Raw genomic sequence first — 15786 nt, forward strand, 5'->3', positions numbered from 1 at the left:
ATCTAGCCAGCTTTCTACCCACCTTATAGTGCATTCATCCAGCCCATACTTCCTTAACTTGCTGACAAGAATGCTGTGGGAGACCGTGTCAAAAGCTTTGCTAAAGTCAAGAAACAATACATCCACTGCTTTCCCTTCATCCACAGAACCAGTAATCTCATCATAAAAGGTGATTAGATTAGTCAGGCATGACCTTCCCTTGGTGAATCCATGCTGACTGTTCCTGATCATTTCCTCTCCTCTAAGTGCTTCAGGATTGATTCTTTGAGGACCTGCTCCATGATTTTTCCAGGGACTGAGGTGAGGCTGACCGGCCTGTAGTTCCCAGGATCCTCCTTCTTCCCTTTTTTAAAGATGGGCACTACATTAGCCTTTTTCCAGTCATCCGGGACTTCCCCCGTTCGCCACGAGTTTTCAAAGATAATGGCCAAGGGCTCTGCAATCACAGCCGCCAATTCCCTCAGCACTCTCGGATGCAATTCGTCCGGCCCCATGGACTTGTGCACGTCCAGCTTTTCTAAATAGTCCCTAACCACCTCTATCTCTACAGAGGGCTGGCCATCTCTTCCCCATTTTGTGATGCCCAGCACAGCAGTCTGGGAGCTGACCTTGTTAGTGAAAACAGAGGCAAAAAAAGCATTGAGTACATTAGCTTTTTCCACATCCTCTGTCACTAGCTTGCCTCCCTCATTCAGTAAGGGGCCCACACTTTCCTTGGCTTTCTTCTTGTTGCCAACATACCTGAAGAAACCCTTCTTGTTACTCTTGACATCTCTTGCTAGCTGCAGCTCCAGGTGCGATTTGGCCCTCCTGATATCTTTCCTACATGCCCGAGCAATATTTTTATACTCTTCCCTGGTCATATGTCCAACCTTCCACTTCTTGTAAGCTTCTTTTTTATGTTTAAGATCCGCTAGGATTTCACCATTAAGCCAAGCTGGTCGCCTGCCATATTTACTCTTCTTTCGACTCATCGGGATGGTTTGTCCCTGTAACCTCAACAGGGATTCCTTGAAATACAGCCAGCTCTCCTGGACTCCCTTCCCTTTCATGTTAGTCCCCCAGGGGATCCTGGCCATCTGTTCCCTGAGGGAGTCAAAGTCTGCTTTCCTGAAGTCCAGGGTCCGTATCCTGCTGCTTAGCTTTCTTCCCTGCGTCAGGATCCTGAACTCAACCAACTCATGGTCACTGCCTCCCAGATTCCCATCCACTTTTGCTTCCCCCACTAATTCTACCCGGTTTGTGAGCAGCAGGTCAAGAAAAGCGCTCCCCCTAGTTGGCTCCCCTAGCACTTGCACCAGGAAATTGTCCCCTACGCTTTCCAAAAACTTCCTGGATTGTCTATGCACCGCTGTATTGCTCTCCCAGCAGATATCAGGAAAATTAAAGTCACCCATGAGAATCAGGGCATGCGATCTAGTAGCTTCCGTGAGTTGCCGGAAGAAAGCCTCATCCCCCTCATCCCCCTGGTCCGGTGGTCTATAGCAGACTCCCACCATGACATCACTCTTGTTGCACACACTTCTAAACTTAATCCAGAGACACTCAGGTTTTTCCACAGTTTCGTACCGGAGCTCTGAGCAGTCATACTGCTCCCTTACATACAGTGCTACTCCCCCACCTTTTCTGCCCTGCCTGTCCTTCCTGAACAGTTTATAACCATCCATGACTGTACTCCAGTCATGTGAGTTATCCCACCAAGTCTCTGTTATTCCAATCACGTCATAATTCCTTGACATCACCAGGACCTCCAGTTCTCCCTGCTTGTTTCCAAGGCTTTGTGCATTTGTATATAAGCACTTGAGATAACCTGTTGATCGCCCCTCATTCCCAGTATGAGGCAGGAGCCCTCCCCTCACAGACCTTCCTGCCTGTGCTTCCTCCCGGTATCCCGCTTTCCCACTTACCTCAGGGCTTTGGTCTCCTTCCCCCGGTGAACCTAGTTTAAAGCCCTCCTCACTAGGTTAGCCAGCCTGCTGGCAAAGATGTTCTTCCCTCTCTTCGTAAGATGGAGCCCGTCTCTGCCCAGCACTCCTCCTTCATGGAACACCATCCCATGGTCAAAGAATCCAAAGCCTTCTCTCCGACACCACCTGCGTAGCCATTCGTTGACCTCCACGATTCGACGGTCCCTCCCCAGGCCTTTTCCTTCCACGGGGAGGATGGACGAGAACACCACTTGCGCCTCCAACTCCTTTATCCTTCTTCCCAGAGCCACGTAGTCCGCAGTGATCCGCTCAAGGTCATTCTTGGCAGTATCATTGGTGCCCACGTGGAGAAGCAGGAAGGGGTAGCGATCCGAGGGCTTGATGAGTCTCGGCAGTCTCTCCGTCACATCACGAATCTTAGCCCCTGGCAAGCAGCAGACTTCTCGGTTTTCCCGGTCAGGGCGGCAGATAGATGACTCAGTCCCCCGGAGGAGAGAGTCCCCGACCACCACCACCCGCCTTCTCCTCTTGGGAGTGGTGGTCGTGGAACCCCCAACCTCAGGACATCGCATCTTTGGAAAACCATCCGCAAGCATATCACCAGCTAATTGTTGACAAAGATGCTGCAGATGTGCAGACCATTATTACTCATTGAGGTGCATTTTGAGTCAAGTGTCTTTAGTTTGGCATTTCTGTTGCACCAAGAATTTTCCAACATTTAATGGAAACTCTGCTTTCCAGAATTCCTGATGCTGTACCATATGGAAGTCCTGCTACGAGATCAACAGAGGATGAACTTGCTGAGCAATTCTGAGAAGTCTTGCACCGATTTGAAAAATCAGGCATTTGAATCAAGAAGGAAAAATGTGAAATTGGAGTTACAAGTGTCACCTTCTTGGATTATCCCATCAATGCATCTAGTATCCACCTGACAGAAAACAAGGTATGAGCAATCCATGATACCCCAAGCCAAATTCCAAACAGGAACTTCAAGCATTTGTGGGTTGCTCAACTTCTACCAGTGTTCTTCCAAAAAAGGCAACAGTCGCTGAACATCATCATTACGTTCTTGACAAGGAAGTTCCATAGAAATGGACTCGCCTGTATGCAGAAGCCTTCGAGAAGTTATTGACATCTGACTCTGTTCTCTTCCACTATGACTTACAGAGGCTATTGATATCTGTGATGCATCACCTTATGACATCGGAGCTGTTCTCAGCCATCCCTTGCCAGATGGAACTGAGGCACCTCTCGCCTACTATTTCAGAACCGTCCGTTCCACTAAGAGAAAATATGCACATATTCATGAAGAAGTGCATGCTATTGTTGCTGCAATCAAGAAATTCCACAAATACATCTATAGTTCTGTGGTTGAGATTCATACTGACCACAAGCCACTTCTAGGAATTCTCTCCAATAACAAGTCAACATCTCCAGTCATGTCATTGTGAAAGCAATGGTGGAGTGTCTTAAGTGCTTATGACTACATGCCTGTCTACAAGCCAGAAAAGTCTGTTGCTAACACACACATTGAGACGAATCCTGCTACAGATGCTGGATTTTGCCATTCCTCCTCCAACTGAAGTTTTGGAATCCCTCCCTGACTCATTGCTTAAGGCTGACTCAGCTGGGAGTGGAGAGGATAGGTGGCCAGCTGGGAAACTGCCTGTAGAGTTCAAACCATTTTTAAATTGTAAACGTGAGCTTTATGCCCATAAAGGTTGCCTCTTAAGGGGACGTGTTTTTATTCCAGAAAGAGGTCATTGAGTCACCTTAGATATGTTACATGCTGCACATCCAGGAATTGTGCACATGAAAGCATTAGCCAGAAGTTATGTCTGGTGGCCAGGTATCAATGCTGATGTAGAAAGAATTGTAAATGAGACTTGGTCTACAGTACAGAGTTAGGTTGATATAAGGCAGCTTACATTGACCAAATATGTAAGTACATACACTACAATGTTGCTTTTGCCAATGTAAGTTGTTCACTACACTGACCTAATAACTTTACATCTGCGAGAGGAGTAGGGCTTAGGTCTATGTAGTTAGGGTGGTGCAGAGTCTTTGTTGACACTGAATTACTTACATTACCTGTTAGCCCTGTGTGGAGCCCCCCTGCTCTGGGGCTGACAACTGGGGCCCACAGCTGTCAACCCCATGTGGGACTCCAGGGTGAAGCGGGACTCCAGCTGTTTGCCGCACAATGCCCCACAGAGTTAAGTTGGTGGAAGCATTTCTGAGGAGGACGCAAACCATGGATAGAAGGTGCATTTTGTGGACGTGAACCACTGTGGTAATTACTGCAGTGGCTGTATGTTCACCTAAGTTAGGTCGACTTACTTTTTTAGTGTAGACAAGGCCTGAGTGTAGCACATATCAACCTACTTGAAATTACCCACCAAAAGCCTCATTTTTTTTCCCTGGGAGGTGACCGGGAAACCGTGGTCAAGAATCTATATTGACTTCTGTGGGGTCCTTTTAGGGAAAGAACTTTGTGATCATAGTAGACTCTTCCTTAAAATGGCTCAAAGTGATCTTAATCTCATCACAAACGTGTAGTACAACGATCACTGTTCTTTGTCAACTATTCCTAACTTGGGTTACCAGATACTATCGTGTCCAATAAGAGAAATTCTTTCATCTCTGATGAGTTCAAGGACTTTGCCAAAAGCAATCTCATTCAAGCTGTTACTCTCGCACCAAGCAAATGGTCAGGCTGAATGAGTGCTGCAGAAAAACAAAGATGCCATAACAAGGATCATCAAAGGTGACTAGCTGACAAGACTTGCCAGGTTTCTCATTGCTCCAGATCTCACTCCATTCTTGACTACAGGAGTTAGCCCAGCCAAACTACTCATGGGATGATGTCTTAAGACATGCCTCAACCATCTTAATCTCAACCTGTCTAAAGAATTGCAACACACAAGGATCAGGTTCTGGATTCCTCCTTGTGATCATCCACCCTTTTTTCTTTCACACCACAAGAAAGTATATTCAGTAGACATTATGGTGCTAGACCAAGGTGGGTTCCTTCAACAATCATCCTCCGGTCCCATCTCATATAAAGGCCAGACTACCAATGGACAAGTTTGCCGTCATTACATCGACACCTGAGAAGACGCTATCTCCAAGCAATGTTGCTCCAGAGGAGCCTTCGGGTGTGCCTCCTCTAAAGCCAACTATCAATTCTCTCCTTATCGGTACCACCTCCAATCTGACACTCTGAGCGCGTCGAAGTTGCTACTTGAAGGGGACAGTGCTCCTGTCTTTCTGGGAGTTCCCATTGGATCATAGTTATGAAAGACACCTGTCCTGTGGAGTGTCATAGAGAGACTGCAGTGCAGGTGAGAGCACCACGGTGGTTGAATGATCATGTTGCCGAAGAGGAGAGGGGTGTGATGTATGCATGGGGGGGCGCTGTAGTTTTATGTAGGGCAATGTGTTCAACAGCAGCACTGCTGTTACTACCCCTGAGTTGTTGCCCAGAGAGGAAGGGATTCACTCAGGGTTCAATTCAGCTTTCTCTTTGATAGCAGACAGTTCGTCTTTAGTTTTCCTGTTCATGACAAACAAAATAAGAGTTCGTTGTTGTTCTGACTGTGAGCGATTACATGAATTGCTCACCACACACACAAAACACTAAAGTAATGAATTGATGGGCAGGCAGTGCTTTGTAGTGTGTGCAGAGGTGAACAAAAAGTAGCTTAAAATTTAGGACAACAGTATTCCAGTGAAAATGCAACTGAATCTAGTTTCTTGTAGCTGTAGCTTCACGCTGATATGAAACCATACTTTGCTGGCTACTATATGTACCTAATTTTAACTCCTGCTATAGTCCGTATTAGTCTGACCACTTGTCAAAGTCAGGAATTAGTGTCTTTTAAGCAATTTTACGCTTTGATAGTATAAGAAATAGCAAAAGGAGACTGGGCATTGTTTTGTTACAGAGAAGTGTCAATTGTATTTGCAGACATGTATGCTTTAGTGTAAAAAAAAACTAAATCTGAGAGCCTTTTCAGTACAGATAATTCAAAAAGCATTGAAAAGTTTGCAGTAATGTCTCTAGCTAGATCAATTCTTGTTATACTCATAAAATTACCTTACTCTTAGAGAAATTATATCTTATTATATCCTTATTAAGGATTTTCTTCAGGAATTAAACATATTGTAATGATCAGCGTAGATGGCACTACCTATTGGTGGAGGTGTAGTCTATCTTTATCTTAATGCTAAATTGTCTTATTTTATGTTGTTTTGGTTGGGGGTGGGAAGATGGAGAGGGAAACTGGGAGGAAGTTAAGTCCTGCCTGTGTGTGCTAAGAGGTGCTTGCAGTGTTCAAATAAATCCTTTGATTTCTGTATACAGGTAAAAAGAAAAGGAGTACTTGTGGCACCTTAGAGACTAACAAATTTATTAGAGCATAAGCTTTCGTGAGCTACAGCTCAAACCAAATGCATCTGATGAAGTGAGCTGTAGCTCACGAAAGCTTATGCTCTAATAAATTTGTTAGTCTCTAAGGTGCCACAAGTACTCCTTTTCTTTTTGCGAATACAGACTAACACAGCTGCTACTCTGAAACCTGTATACAGGTAGTGCAACTGGTGGCAGTGACTTCAAGATGGCAAAAGCACTGACTCGGGCAGCAGGGCTAAAAATAACAATGTGTAGACATTCAGGCTCTGACTGCACTTTGAGACCCATCCCCCTGCAATTTTATGGCCCTGCAGCCTGAGCCCCGTGAGCCCAAATAACTGACCCAGGCTAGTCACAGCAGTACTGCTGGTCTTTTATTGCAGCGTAGACATACCCTAAAAACACAAGACAGGCAAAGGGTGGGGGAAAAAAAGCAATGTGACATACATACATAATGGAAATGACTGTAAATGGGGTGGGAGGAGGGGAGTAGAGTAGAGTGTTCCAAATAGATTAGGCAACACAAGTGACAGAATGATATTCCACATCTTTGGAGAATTGTGGCAAAGTCAAGACGGACAGACTGGAAAGAGCGAGCAGGGAAGTAGGTGGCTATGCAGTCAGAGGTAAGATAGAGTAAGTTGATTAGAATTTTATTCTGTTTTTAGCAAAATCAAACTTGCCTTTAACCTAACTCTCTGTTTTTCGAATGTTCTGTTTAACAAGCTCAACTACATTTAAATGTTTTTGTTTTTAAACAGGTGTCAAACAAAAAAACAAACAGCTCTCCTCCCCCAGCACAATTATCTAAAATCAAAGTACCTGCTCCACAGACTGTACTGAAGAAGGAAAAACGGCAGAGTTCTTCAAGGTTTAATGTTAGCAATAACAGAGAACTCCAAAAACTGCCAGCTTTAAAAGGTATCTGTTTTTTTCCTTTTATGATCTTTGTTAAAGTTTTGGCATTCTTGGGGTAAGCTAATAATATACACACACTTTAATTTCCAAAAGTTGGCTTTTCTTTATATGAAAATATAAGTTGTCGTCTATCACAGCTGAAATGAAGATTTCCTAATGCGCGCCCTCTACTGCCTAAAAAATCAAGGTTGGTACATGTGTAAGTGTTACTTGAGCATAGCTTGACCAGAGGTTACTGTAGGGTGAAATTCACTTCTTTCCACGTAAAACTGTTGTAATTGGGTTTTGTGTGGAAACTAAGCAGTGTTGAGAGGCTTAGATTTCACACATCAAAACCCACAGGCAGGCTATGCAGCTGCCCTTCCACCATCACCCCCACTCCTCCTTTTATAGCAGCTTTTGGGCCACAATATTCTCAGATTCAGCAGCCCTCCTCATCCTAAATACACTCAACCCCCTCCCTATTCAGGACCAGTGCTAAACTAACCTCTGGAATTTAGTGGATGTGTCTGTGTCTAATCTGCCTGCATCCTTCTGGAGGGCTAAAGTGGTTTAGAGGGCCTTGTATTAGCCCTGTGAGTATAAGTGAATTTCTCCCTTTCTGATTAGAATGAAGTCTTAAGTTTTGTGTAGTTTTGAAACCACACTGACCAGCTTTGGTGAAGGGAGAAAATTTCTGACTTTTCTTTGATATCTTGTTACTACTTGTTTCTGCTAGTGGTCCATTTTGTGCAAACTTGTATTCTAGCACAAAACCTAAACAGTGACATCAGCAATGTTAAGGCAGAACAACTTCCAAACATGTGGCATATATGATGTAAGATGAGCTGATCTGTTGATACAAAAGTGAGCGAGGTTGCTTTAAGGTTTTGTGCTAGAGTGCGAGTTTGGATGTGGGGTATGTATGTTTTTTTGATATCTATTAAAGATGGAAGTGAAAGCCTTAGAGTGGCATGTTTTAACAACAGTGTTGCAGGCAGTGAGAAAGTGGCTGAGAGAGATTTTTCCCTAAATTCTTCATTTCCCTACTTAAATTTATTAGTGTCCTTTGAAAATGAGGACATTCTGTTAGTTTTTAAGCCAGTGTTAACTCTTTTTTGCTCGTTATGTGACACTTCTTGCAATAGGGAGGGTTAGGCTCTATTGTCCTGTTTCCAAGCAGATGTCCTTAGTGATAAACAAAGGAAGAAAAATATTTTGCAGCAACTGATGTGCACTGCATTAGCAGAACAGTCTCTAAATAGAACATTTCTTTGTTTCTTTCAAGGGATGCTAACTGCTTCCTTAATAGATGCTTTCTATTTATTTTATAAAACCTGTAAATAAAAAATGCTTTAGTGCCACAGACTGTAAATAGCATTAACATACATATCTCTGTGTGTATTCAGCTATCCTGACCATTTCACCATAGTTACACGACAGCTTATTTTTTGCATTACTTTCCATTTTTTGTAAGGTGGTAAATTTAGTATTTGCGTTCACAGCCCTGGAGACTGACAACCTTTCTTTACCCAAAGAAAGGTGGTAGTAGTGCAGACTTCTCCATACAATCCTGCTAGTGAGATTGAATCCTGTTCTGGCTTGACCATCTCTTTGGAGAAGAATTATTTGTGTATTGTGATAGTAACAATTGTGAAAGACACTGTACAAACACATAACAAAAAGATGTTCCCTGCTTAAAGTTTACAATCAAAGAACAAAACGAGAGAACACATAGGGAGTCTAAGGTAGTTCAGTGTCCGTGCCCTTTCAGACTTTTTGGCTTCAGTGCTTAAACTGTAAACCGGACTGTCAATGTTGATGTGAGAAACAGTCCATTAAAAACCGGCAATGATGTTTTGACCTTGGTGAGTGTCATGGAGGTGGAAAATTCTATCCTATCACCAGTACCTCAAACAAATTCTTGGATTAACCACTGATGTGCATTTTTGAAAACCAGAATGGATTATTTTGTAAGGATTATATGCAGTCTCTAACACACTCTTGTTCTGTTGAGAAATAAGACTCAGTTGTAGAATGGTCTGTTAATAATGTTATGACTTTTTTGGAAAAGTTTTCCATTATGAATATACAGGATTTTTTTCACTAATGAAATGCAGTCTTGATTTTCCAGTATAAGTATTCAAACAGAAGGAATACTTCTTACTGTGGTCATGTCAGCATGGTAAATGTTATATTCTAAAATATATACTCTATCCTTGTGATTTTGAGAATCTGTCCATTTAAACTCATTAGGTAAATTAAATATCCTTAGCAATAAGTTTGCTATTAGAAGAAAACACTGAACCTCTTGGATGATGATTAAATATAAAATAGTTTCAGCACTGAAGATCACTAAGTTCCGTGCATTTTTGTTTGCAAGTGTATTCAGTCCTATCTTTATAAAAACGTAACTTCAGTAAGATGTTATAACTTTAAAAAAACTCCTCTTTCCTTAACATTTTCACAGTATTTTTCATCCCACTGTACTTTACGATTTGTGTGATGTATGTAATATGCACATAGAATCGTAGCAGTGGAAGGGACCTCAAGAGGTTTAGTCGAGTTCCCTGCACTCATGGCAGGACTAAGTATTATCTAGACCAGGGTTTCTCAAACTTGCTTGCACCATGACCCCCCTTCTGGCAACTTGCTTACTACACAACCCCAGGAAGGGAGACTGAAGCCTGAGCCTGCCTGGGGCAGGGGGGACAAAGCCCAACCCCTGCCTCCATAGGATGTGCCAAAGCTTGAAGACTTCAGCCCTGGGCGATGGGGCTCGGACTTTGGCTTCACCTTGAGCCCCAGCACGTCTAAAACCAGCCCTGCCGACCCCATTAAAATGGAGTCCCGACCCACAGTCTGAAAATCGCTGATCTAGACTATCCCTGACAGGTGTTTGTCTAACCTGCTCTTAAAAAATCTCCAGTGATGGAGATTCCACAACCTCCCTAGGCAATTTATTCCAGTGCTTAGCCACCCTGACTGTTAGGAAGTTTTTCCTAATGTCCAACCTAAGCCTCCCTTGCTGCAGTTTAAGCCCATTGCTTCTTGTCCTAGCCTTAGAGGTAAAGGAGAACAATTTTTCTCCCTCCTCCTGGTAACAACCTTTATGTACTTAAAAATGTATCATGTCTCCTTTCAGTCTTCTCTTCTCCAGACTAAACAAACCCAATTTTTTTCAATCTTCCCTCTTAGGTGGTATTTTCTAGACCTTTAATCATTTTTGTTGCTCTTCTCTGGACTTTCTCCAATTTGTCCACATATTTCTTGAAATATGGTGCCCAGAACTGGACACAATACTCTAGTTGAGGCCTAATCAGTGGCGAGTAGAGCGGAAGAATTACTTCTCATGTCTTGCTTACGATACTCCTGCTAATACATCGCAGAATGATTGTTAGGGCTTCCACTCACCCTTCTTTGGTTCTTGTCACGCAGACAAAGCAGAAAGTCAGAGTCCAAAGTGTGGGCAATACGATGTTTATTGGGGTTACCAATTAAACATGATCCCACAGCTCTGTACACGGGTAGAGCTTTCCCTGTCCCCCCTCCTCTTGCTTAGAAGGCTTAATTATACCTGTAGTGCACGCCTCTAGCTTCACCCCTCACAATTTATGGTCATGGTCCGTTTTGAAGGGTCATGAGTTAGGGGCCTTTCTTTGGTAACACTTTTTTTTTTTTTTTTAAACCCCCTGGGAGGAGTAGGGAGTGAGGTTGTGTTTCAGCCAGGGTCACCATTTCTTTGGCTTTTAGTGTTTCTTATACCTCCCTTCCACTCCCATGCTCCTCACCCCTCCCAACTGGTTGCTTGACCTTGGCTTGGAAGAGGAGTTGGACGTCCTTCAAGTGTACACTCGTATATTAAACTCCCGCCATACCCTGCAACACTTTAACTCTCTTCCTTATCTTTTCTCATTGTGCTATAAACCCCATGTGGCTGCGGACAGATGCAACACCCAGTGTCTTTATTCACATGTGTTGGTAAGGATTTAAGATTATCAAAAGTCAAACAAAACCCAAAATTCTACCTCAGGCTAATAAACAGGCCTAAATACTATATTACCATCACTAACAATGTTTGCTCCTTTTGCAACAGTGTTCCACTGTTGATTCGTATTTAGCTTGTGATCCACTATGATTCCCAGATCCCTTTCTGCAATACACCTTCCTAGGCAGTCATTTTCCATTTTGCGTGTGTGCAACTGATTGTTCCTTCCTAAAAGTGTATTTTGCATTCGTCCTTATTGAATTTCATCAGACAATTTCTCCAGTTTGTCTAGATCATTTTGAATTTTAATTCTATCCTTCAAAGCACTTGCAACCCCATCCCAGCTTGGCATCATCCGCAGAGTGTACTCTCTATGCCATTATCTAAATCAGTGGTTCTCAACCAGGGATCCGGGGGCCCCCTGGGGAGCCACGAGCAGGTTTTGGGGGGCTGCCAAGCACGGCCAGGATTACATGGCCATGAGCCCTGCCACCTGGGGCTGAAGCCGAAGCCTGAGCAATGTAGCTTTGTGGGGGCCCTTGTGGCATGAGCCCCAGGCAGTTGCCCTACTTGCTATCCCCTAATGCCGGCTCTGGCTTTTGTAGGCAGAAAACCAGTTGTTGTGGCACAGGTGGGCCGTGGAGTTTTTATAGTATGTTGGGAGGCCTCAGAAAGAAAAAAGTTGAGAACCCCTGGTCTAAATCATTGTTGAAGATATTGAACAGAACCAGACCCAGAACTGATCACTGCGGGACCCCACTTGTTATGCCCTTCTAGAATGGCTGTGAACCACTGATAACTATTCTCCGTGAATGGTTTTCCAACCAGTTATGCATCCACCTTTATAGTAGCTCCATCTAGGTTGCACTTCCTTAGTTTGTTTATGAGAAGGTCATGCAAGACAGTATCAAAATTATAAACAGTATAAAGTCAAGATATACCACATCTACCACTTCCTCCCCAACCACAAGGCTTCTTACCCTGTCAATGAAAGCTATTAGGTTGGTTTGACATGATTTGTTCTTGACAAATCCATGCTGACTGTTATTTAATCCCTTATTATCTTCTGGGTTTTTTTAATTGATTGATTAATTATTTGCTCAGTTATCTTTCCGGGTACTGAAGTTAAGCTAATTGCTCTGTAATTCCCTGAATTGTCCTTATTTTCCTTTTTATAGATCGGCAGTATATTTGCCCTTTTCCAGTCTTCTGCAATCTTTCCTATCTACCATGCCTTTTCAAAGATAATCGCTAATGGCTCAGATATCTCCTCAGTCAGCTCCTTGTGTATTCTAGGATGCATTTCATCAGGCCCTGGTGACTTGAAGATATCTAACTTGTTTAAGTAATTTTTAACTTGTTCTTTCTCTATTTTAGCCTCTGATCCTAGCTCATTTTCACTGGCATTCACTATGTTAGATGTCCAGTTGCTAATAACCTTTTTGGTGAAAACTGAAACCAAAAAGGCATTTAACACTTCTGCCATTTCCACATTTTCTATTATTGTTTCTCCCCCCTCATTGAGTAATGGGTGTACACTGTCCTTGGTCTTCCTCTTGCTTCTAATGTATGCTTGTATTGCTTTACTCACCACTGAAATATAACTGCCTGTGGGATAGCAGAAAACAGATGTTTAATAATGCACAGGAACAGTACACTGTGGCTTAGGACAGGAAGAGAGCAATGTCCTATTGAATTGAAACTATATGGAGTAATTAGGTAAACAAACGGTAGCAATTTCTGTTTGAGTAAACAGTTCTTTTACAAAATGTCAAGAAATCTTTAATGTCCAAGAGGTTTACTTTGTCTGAAATCTCAGCTTTACGGTGCCAGATCCTTTCTTAAATTACATTTCTTTCAAGAAGCCTGAAAACTCTGGTCCTTTTGTCAGAACGTATATATTTATTATAGGCTGGGCTGGTAACATTGCCTATTATTGAGGTTGCCCAGCTATTGCCATTAGGAGACCCTGTTTTCAGTGGCTTATAACTTGGCCAAACTTTAACCATTTAACCTCTGAATGCAAGAGGTCCCATTTCCCCCTGCCCCCTCCTGGGAAGGCAGTAGAGTCGCTTCAAACACAGTTAATCAGGGCAAATAGTCTCTGCAAGAATCAGTGCATCACATCAACATTCTGGAGCTGAGAGAAGTTCAATATGCTTACCAGAACTTCTTTCGTGACATACAAGGCCACTCAGCATAATGCTAGACAACAGGGCAGCAATGTATTACATCAGCCACCAAGGCAGAGCAAGATTCCAGTTCTTAAGTGCAGAATCACTAAGACTCTGGAGAACTGGTGTACTTCCTATTGAAAAGACATATCAGTGGTCTATCTGAATACCAGGCCTTCAGAATACCATTGCACGCTCCCTGAGCAGACGCGTCTGGCAAGACCATGGATAGGAGCTCAGACTCTTTCACAGCATCTGCCAGACTTGGGGTCTACCGCAAATAGATCTTTGCCACCCTGGACAACTCAAATGTCGCCTTTTTCGCTACTGGGGCAGTTACAGTTTAAATTCTCTGGTGATAACTCCATGGCCTCACGTTTTTCTTTATGCATAACCGCCAGTACCATTACTCCTCAAGACTTTTCTCAAGCTATGCACGGAAAGAGCGGGAGCTATTCTCATAGCACTAGCAGGTTCAAGACAGGGTCAAATCTCATCCACCTCAGAGGTGGCACACCTGTGACTTCCTACCACAGAGGACCTATCGACACAGACCTTTAGGTCTCTTGTCCACCTCATCCTTTCTCTCTCAGCCTCATGGCATGACTTCTGAATGGCTCTCAACCATGGAATTGACATATTTGGATGCAGTTCAGTCAGTTCTTTTGTAGAAAGCCCAGTACTGTACCTGCAAGACTTACCTCTGGAAGTGCAAACACTTTCACGCTTAGTGCTCTCTTCTATCTTCCTAAGCCTTAGAAGTTCTACTTCCTGAGATACTGAACTGTCTGTTGGAATTAAAAGTGAGAGATCTGTCAATGAGGTCTATTTTAGGGTACATTTTTGTACAGCAGTGTAAAGGCCACTCATCATAGGCAAGGGGGTTCGGACCTGTTGCCTTCCTCTGCCTCCTAGTACCTCTAGGCGCCTTGGACCAGGCCTTACAGCCTGGGGAGTTGCCAACCTGAAGCGCCCCCGCTCAGCCTGCTCCTTCCCCAGTACCACACCACCCTCAGTACCCTGTCAGGCAGTCAACCAGGCCCTGCTCTCTCCCAGCCTGGAGAGAGACTCCTTGGGCCTTTGGCTCACAGCCTTTTTATACAGGCCAGCTGGGGCCTGATTGGGGCGTGGCATACCTCTTCAGGGCTGCTTTTAACCCCTTCTATTTTAGGAGCAGGGTAGCCACCCCACTACACCACCCAAAACCTCTGGAGAGGAATCAAGTTTTCATTCACTATATGTTAGATGGGCTCTTACCTTCTATTTAGACAGGATTAAATCCTCCAGGGCCTCTTGTAGGCTTTTTGAATCATTTGAAGGGCCAACCGTATTCCTATACAGCATTTGTCTAAGTGGGTTTCAGGTTGACCAGTTATGAGAGAACTGGGGTACAGCCCTCCCACCCCCAGAGTGACAGCACATTCCACTAGAGCTCTATCCATGTCTAAGGCTCTACTAAAAGACTTTCCCGTAGCAGAAATCTGCAGGACTGTAACTTGGTTTGCTATTTATACATTTACCTCTTACCTGATTCCAGAGATGACACTGCCTTGGTGATACAGTGTCTGAAGAGTTCTTGATTTACCTCCCCAGCACCCATCTTCTCCTTGAATTAATTAATTAACCCATAGGGACATATGCTTTGGGCAGATCTATTCTTAAAATGCTGCAGTGGTGCAGCTGCACTGCTACTACACTGAAAAGGGAGCTTCTCCCATTGGCATAATTAATTCACTTCCACGAGAGGCGGTAGCTATGTCGATGGAAGAAACACTGTCTACACTGGGGGTTGGTTCAGTATAACTGCGTTGCTCAGAGGTGTGGATTTTTCACACCCCTGAGCAACGTAGTTATACAGATGTAAATTTGTAGTGTCGACCTGGCCTTATAGTAACTTGAGTTCTTCAAAATGTTTTTGTCCCTTTGGGTGCTCTGCCTCCCACCCTCCTTCCGCTCTGCTGTGGAGTCTCTGGCTTCATGGTTGAGAAGGATCTGAGTGGTGGCAGGCTCCTGCCTGCTTATGTCCCGTTGTTTGGAGCATGAGGTGTTCTGCACAAGTACAGGTCTGTGAGCACTACTTTGCAGCCTCTGATCAAGAGTGAACGGGTGTGCACATCTTAAGGTGGAACACCTGATGGAACAAATGCATCTCAAAGAACTTAAGTTACTGTAAGATAAGTAACTTGTACTTGTCTCTTTCATACTTTAAGAAACTTTCAGGTATACTTTTGCCCTTCTAACACAAACAGCTCATCCCAAATGAGGACCTGTTGGAATTGGTTTTTAAATGTTATATTGGTTTAAAAACTTGTTCATGTACAGAACAGTACAAAACCTTCCATTTTAAAAAAAGATATTGAGCTTCAGATTGCACATGCATGACAC

The 15786-nt window shown here is 43.6% G+C and overlaps 1 protein-coding gene across 1 annotated transcript in view; it reads left to right on the top strand.

Annotated features, from left to right (window-relative positions):
• The window catches only part of PPP2R5C (protein phosphatase 2 regulatory subunit B'gamma), a 197822-nt gene that overhangs the window by 27005 nt on the left and 155031 nt on the right, over positions 1-15786 (top strand). The window contains 1 exon segment of the mRNA XM_038405255.2: positions 7104-7263. Within this exon segment, the coding sequence (XP_038261183.2) occupies positions 7104-7263 (160 nt within the window).

Source organism: Dermochelys coriacea, chromosome 6 (genome assembly GCF_009764565.3).
Source record: "Dermochelys coriacea isolate rDerCor1 chromosome 6, rDerCor1.pri.v4, whole genome shotgun sequence".
Classification (NCBI taxonomy): Eukaryota; Metazoa; Chordata; order Testudines; family Dermochelyidae; genus Dermochelys; species Dermochelys coriacea.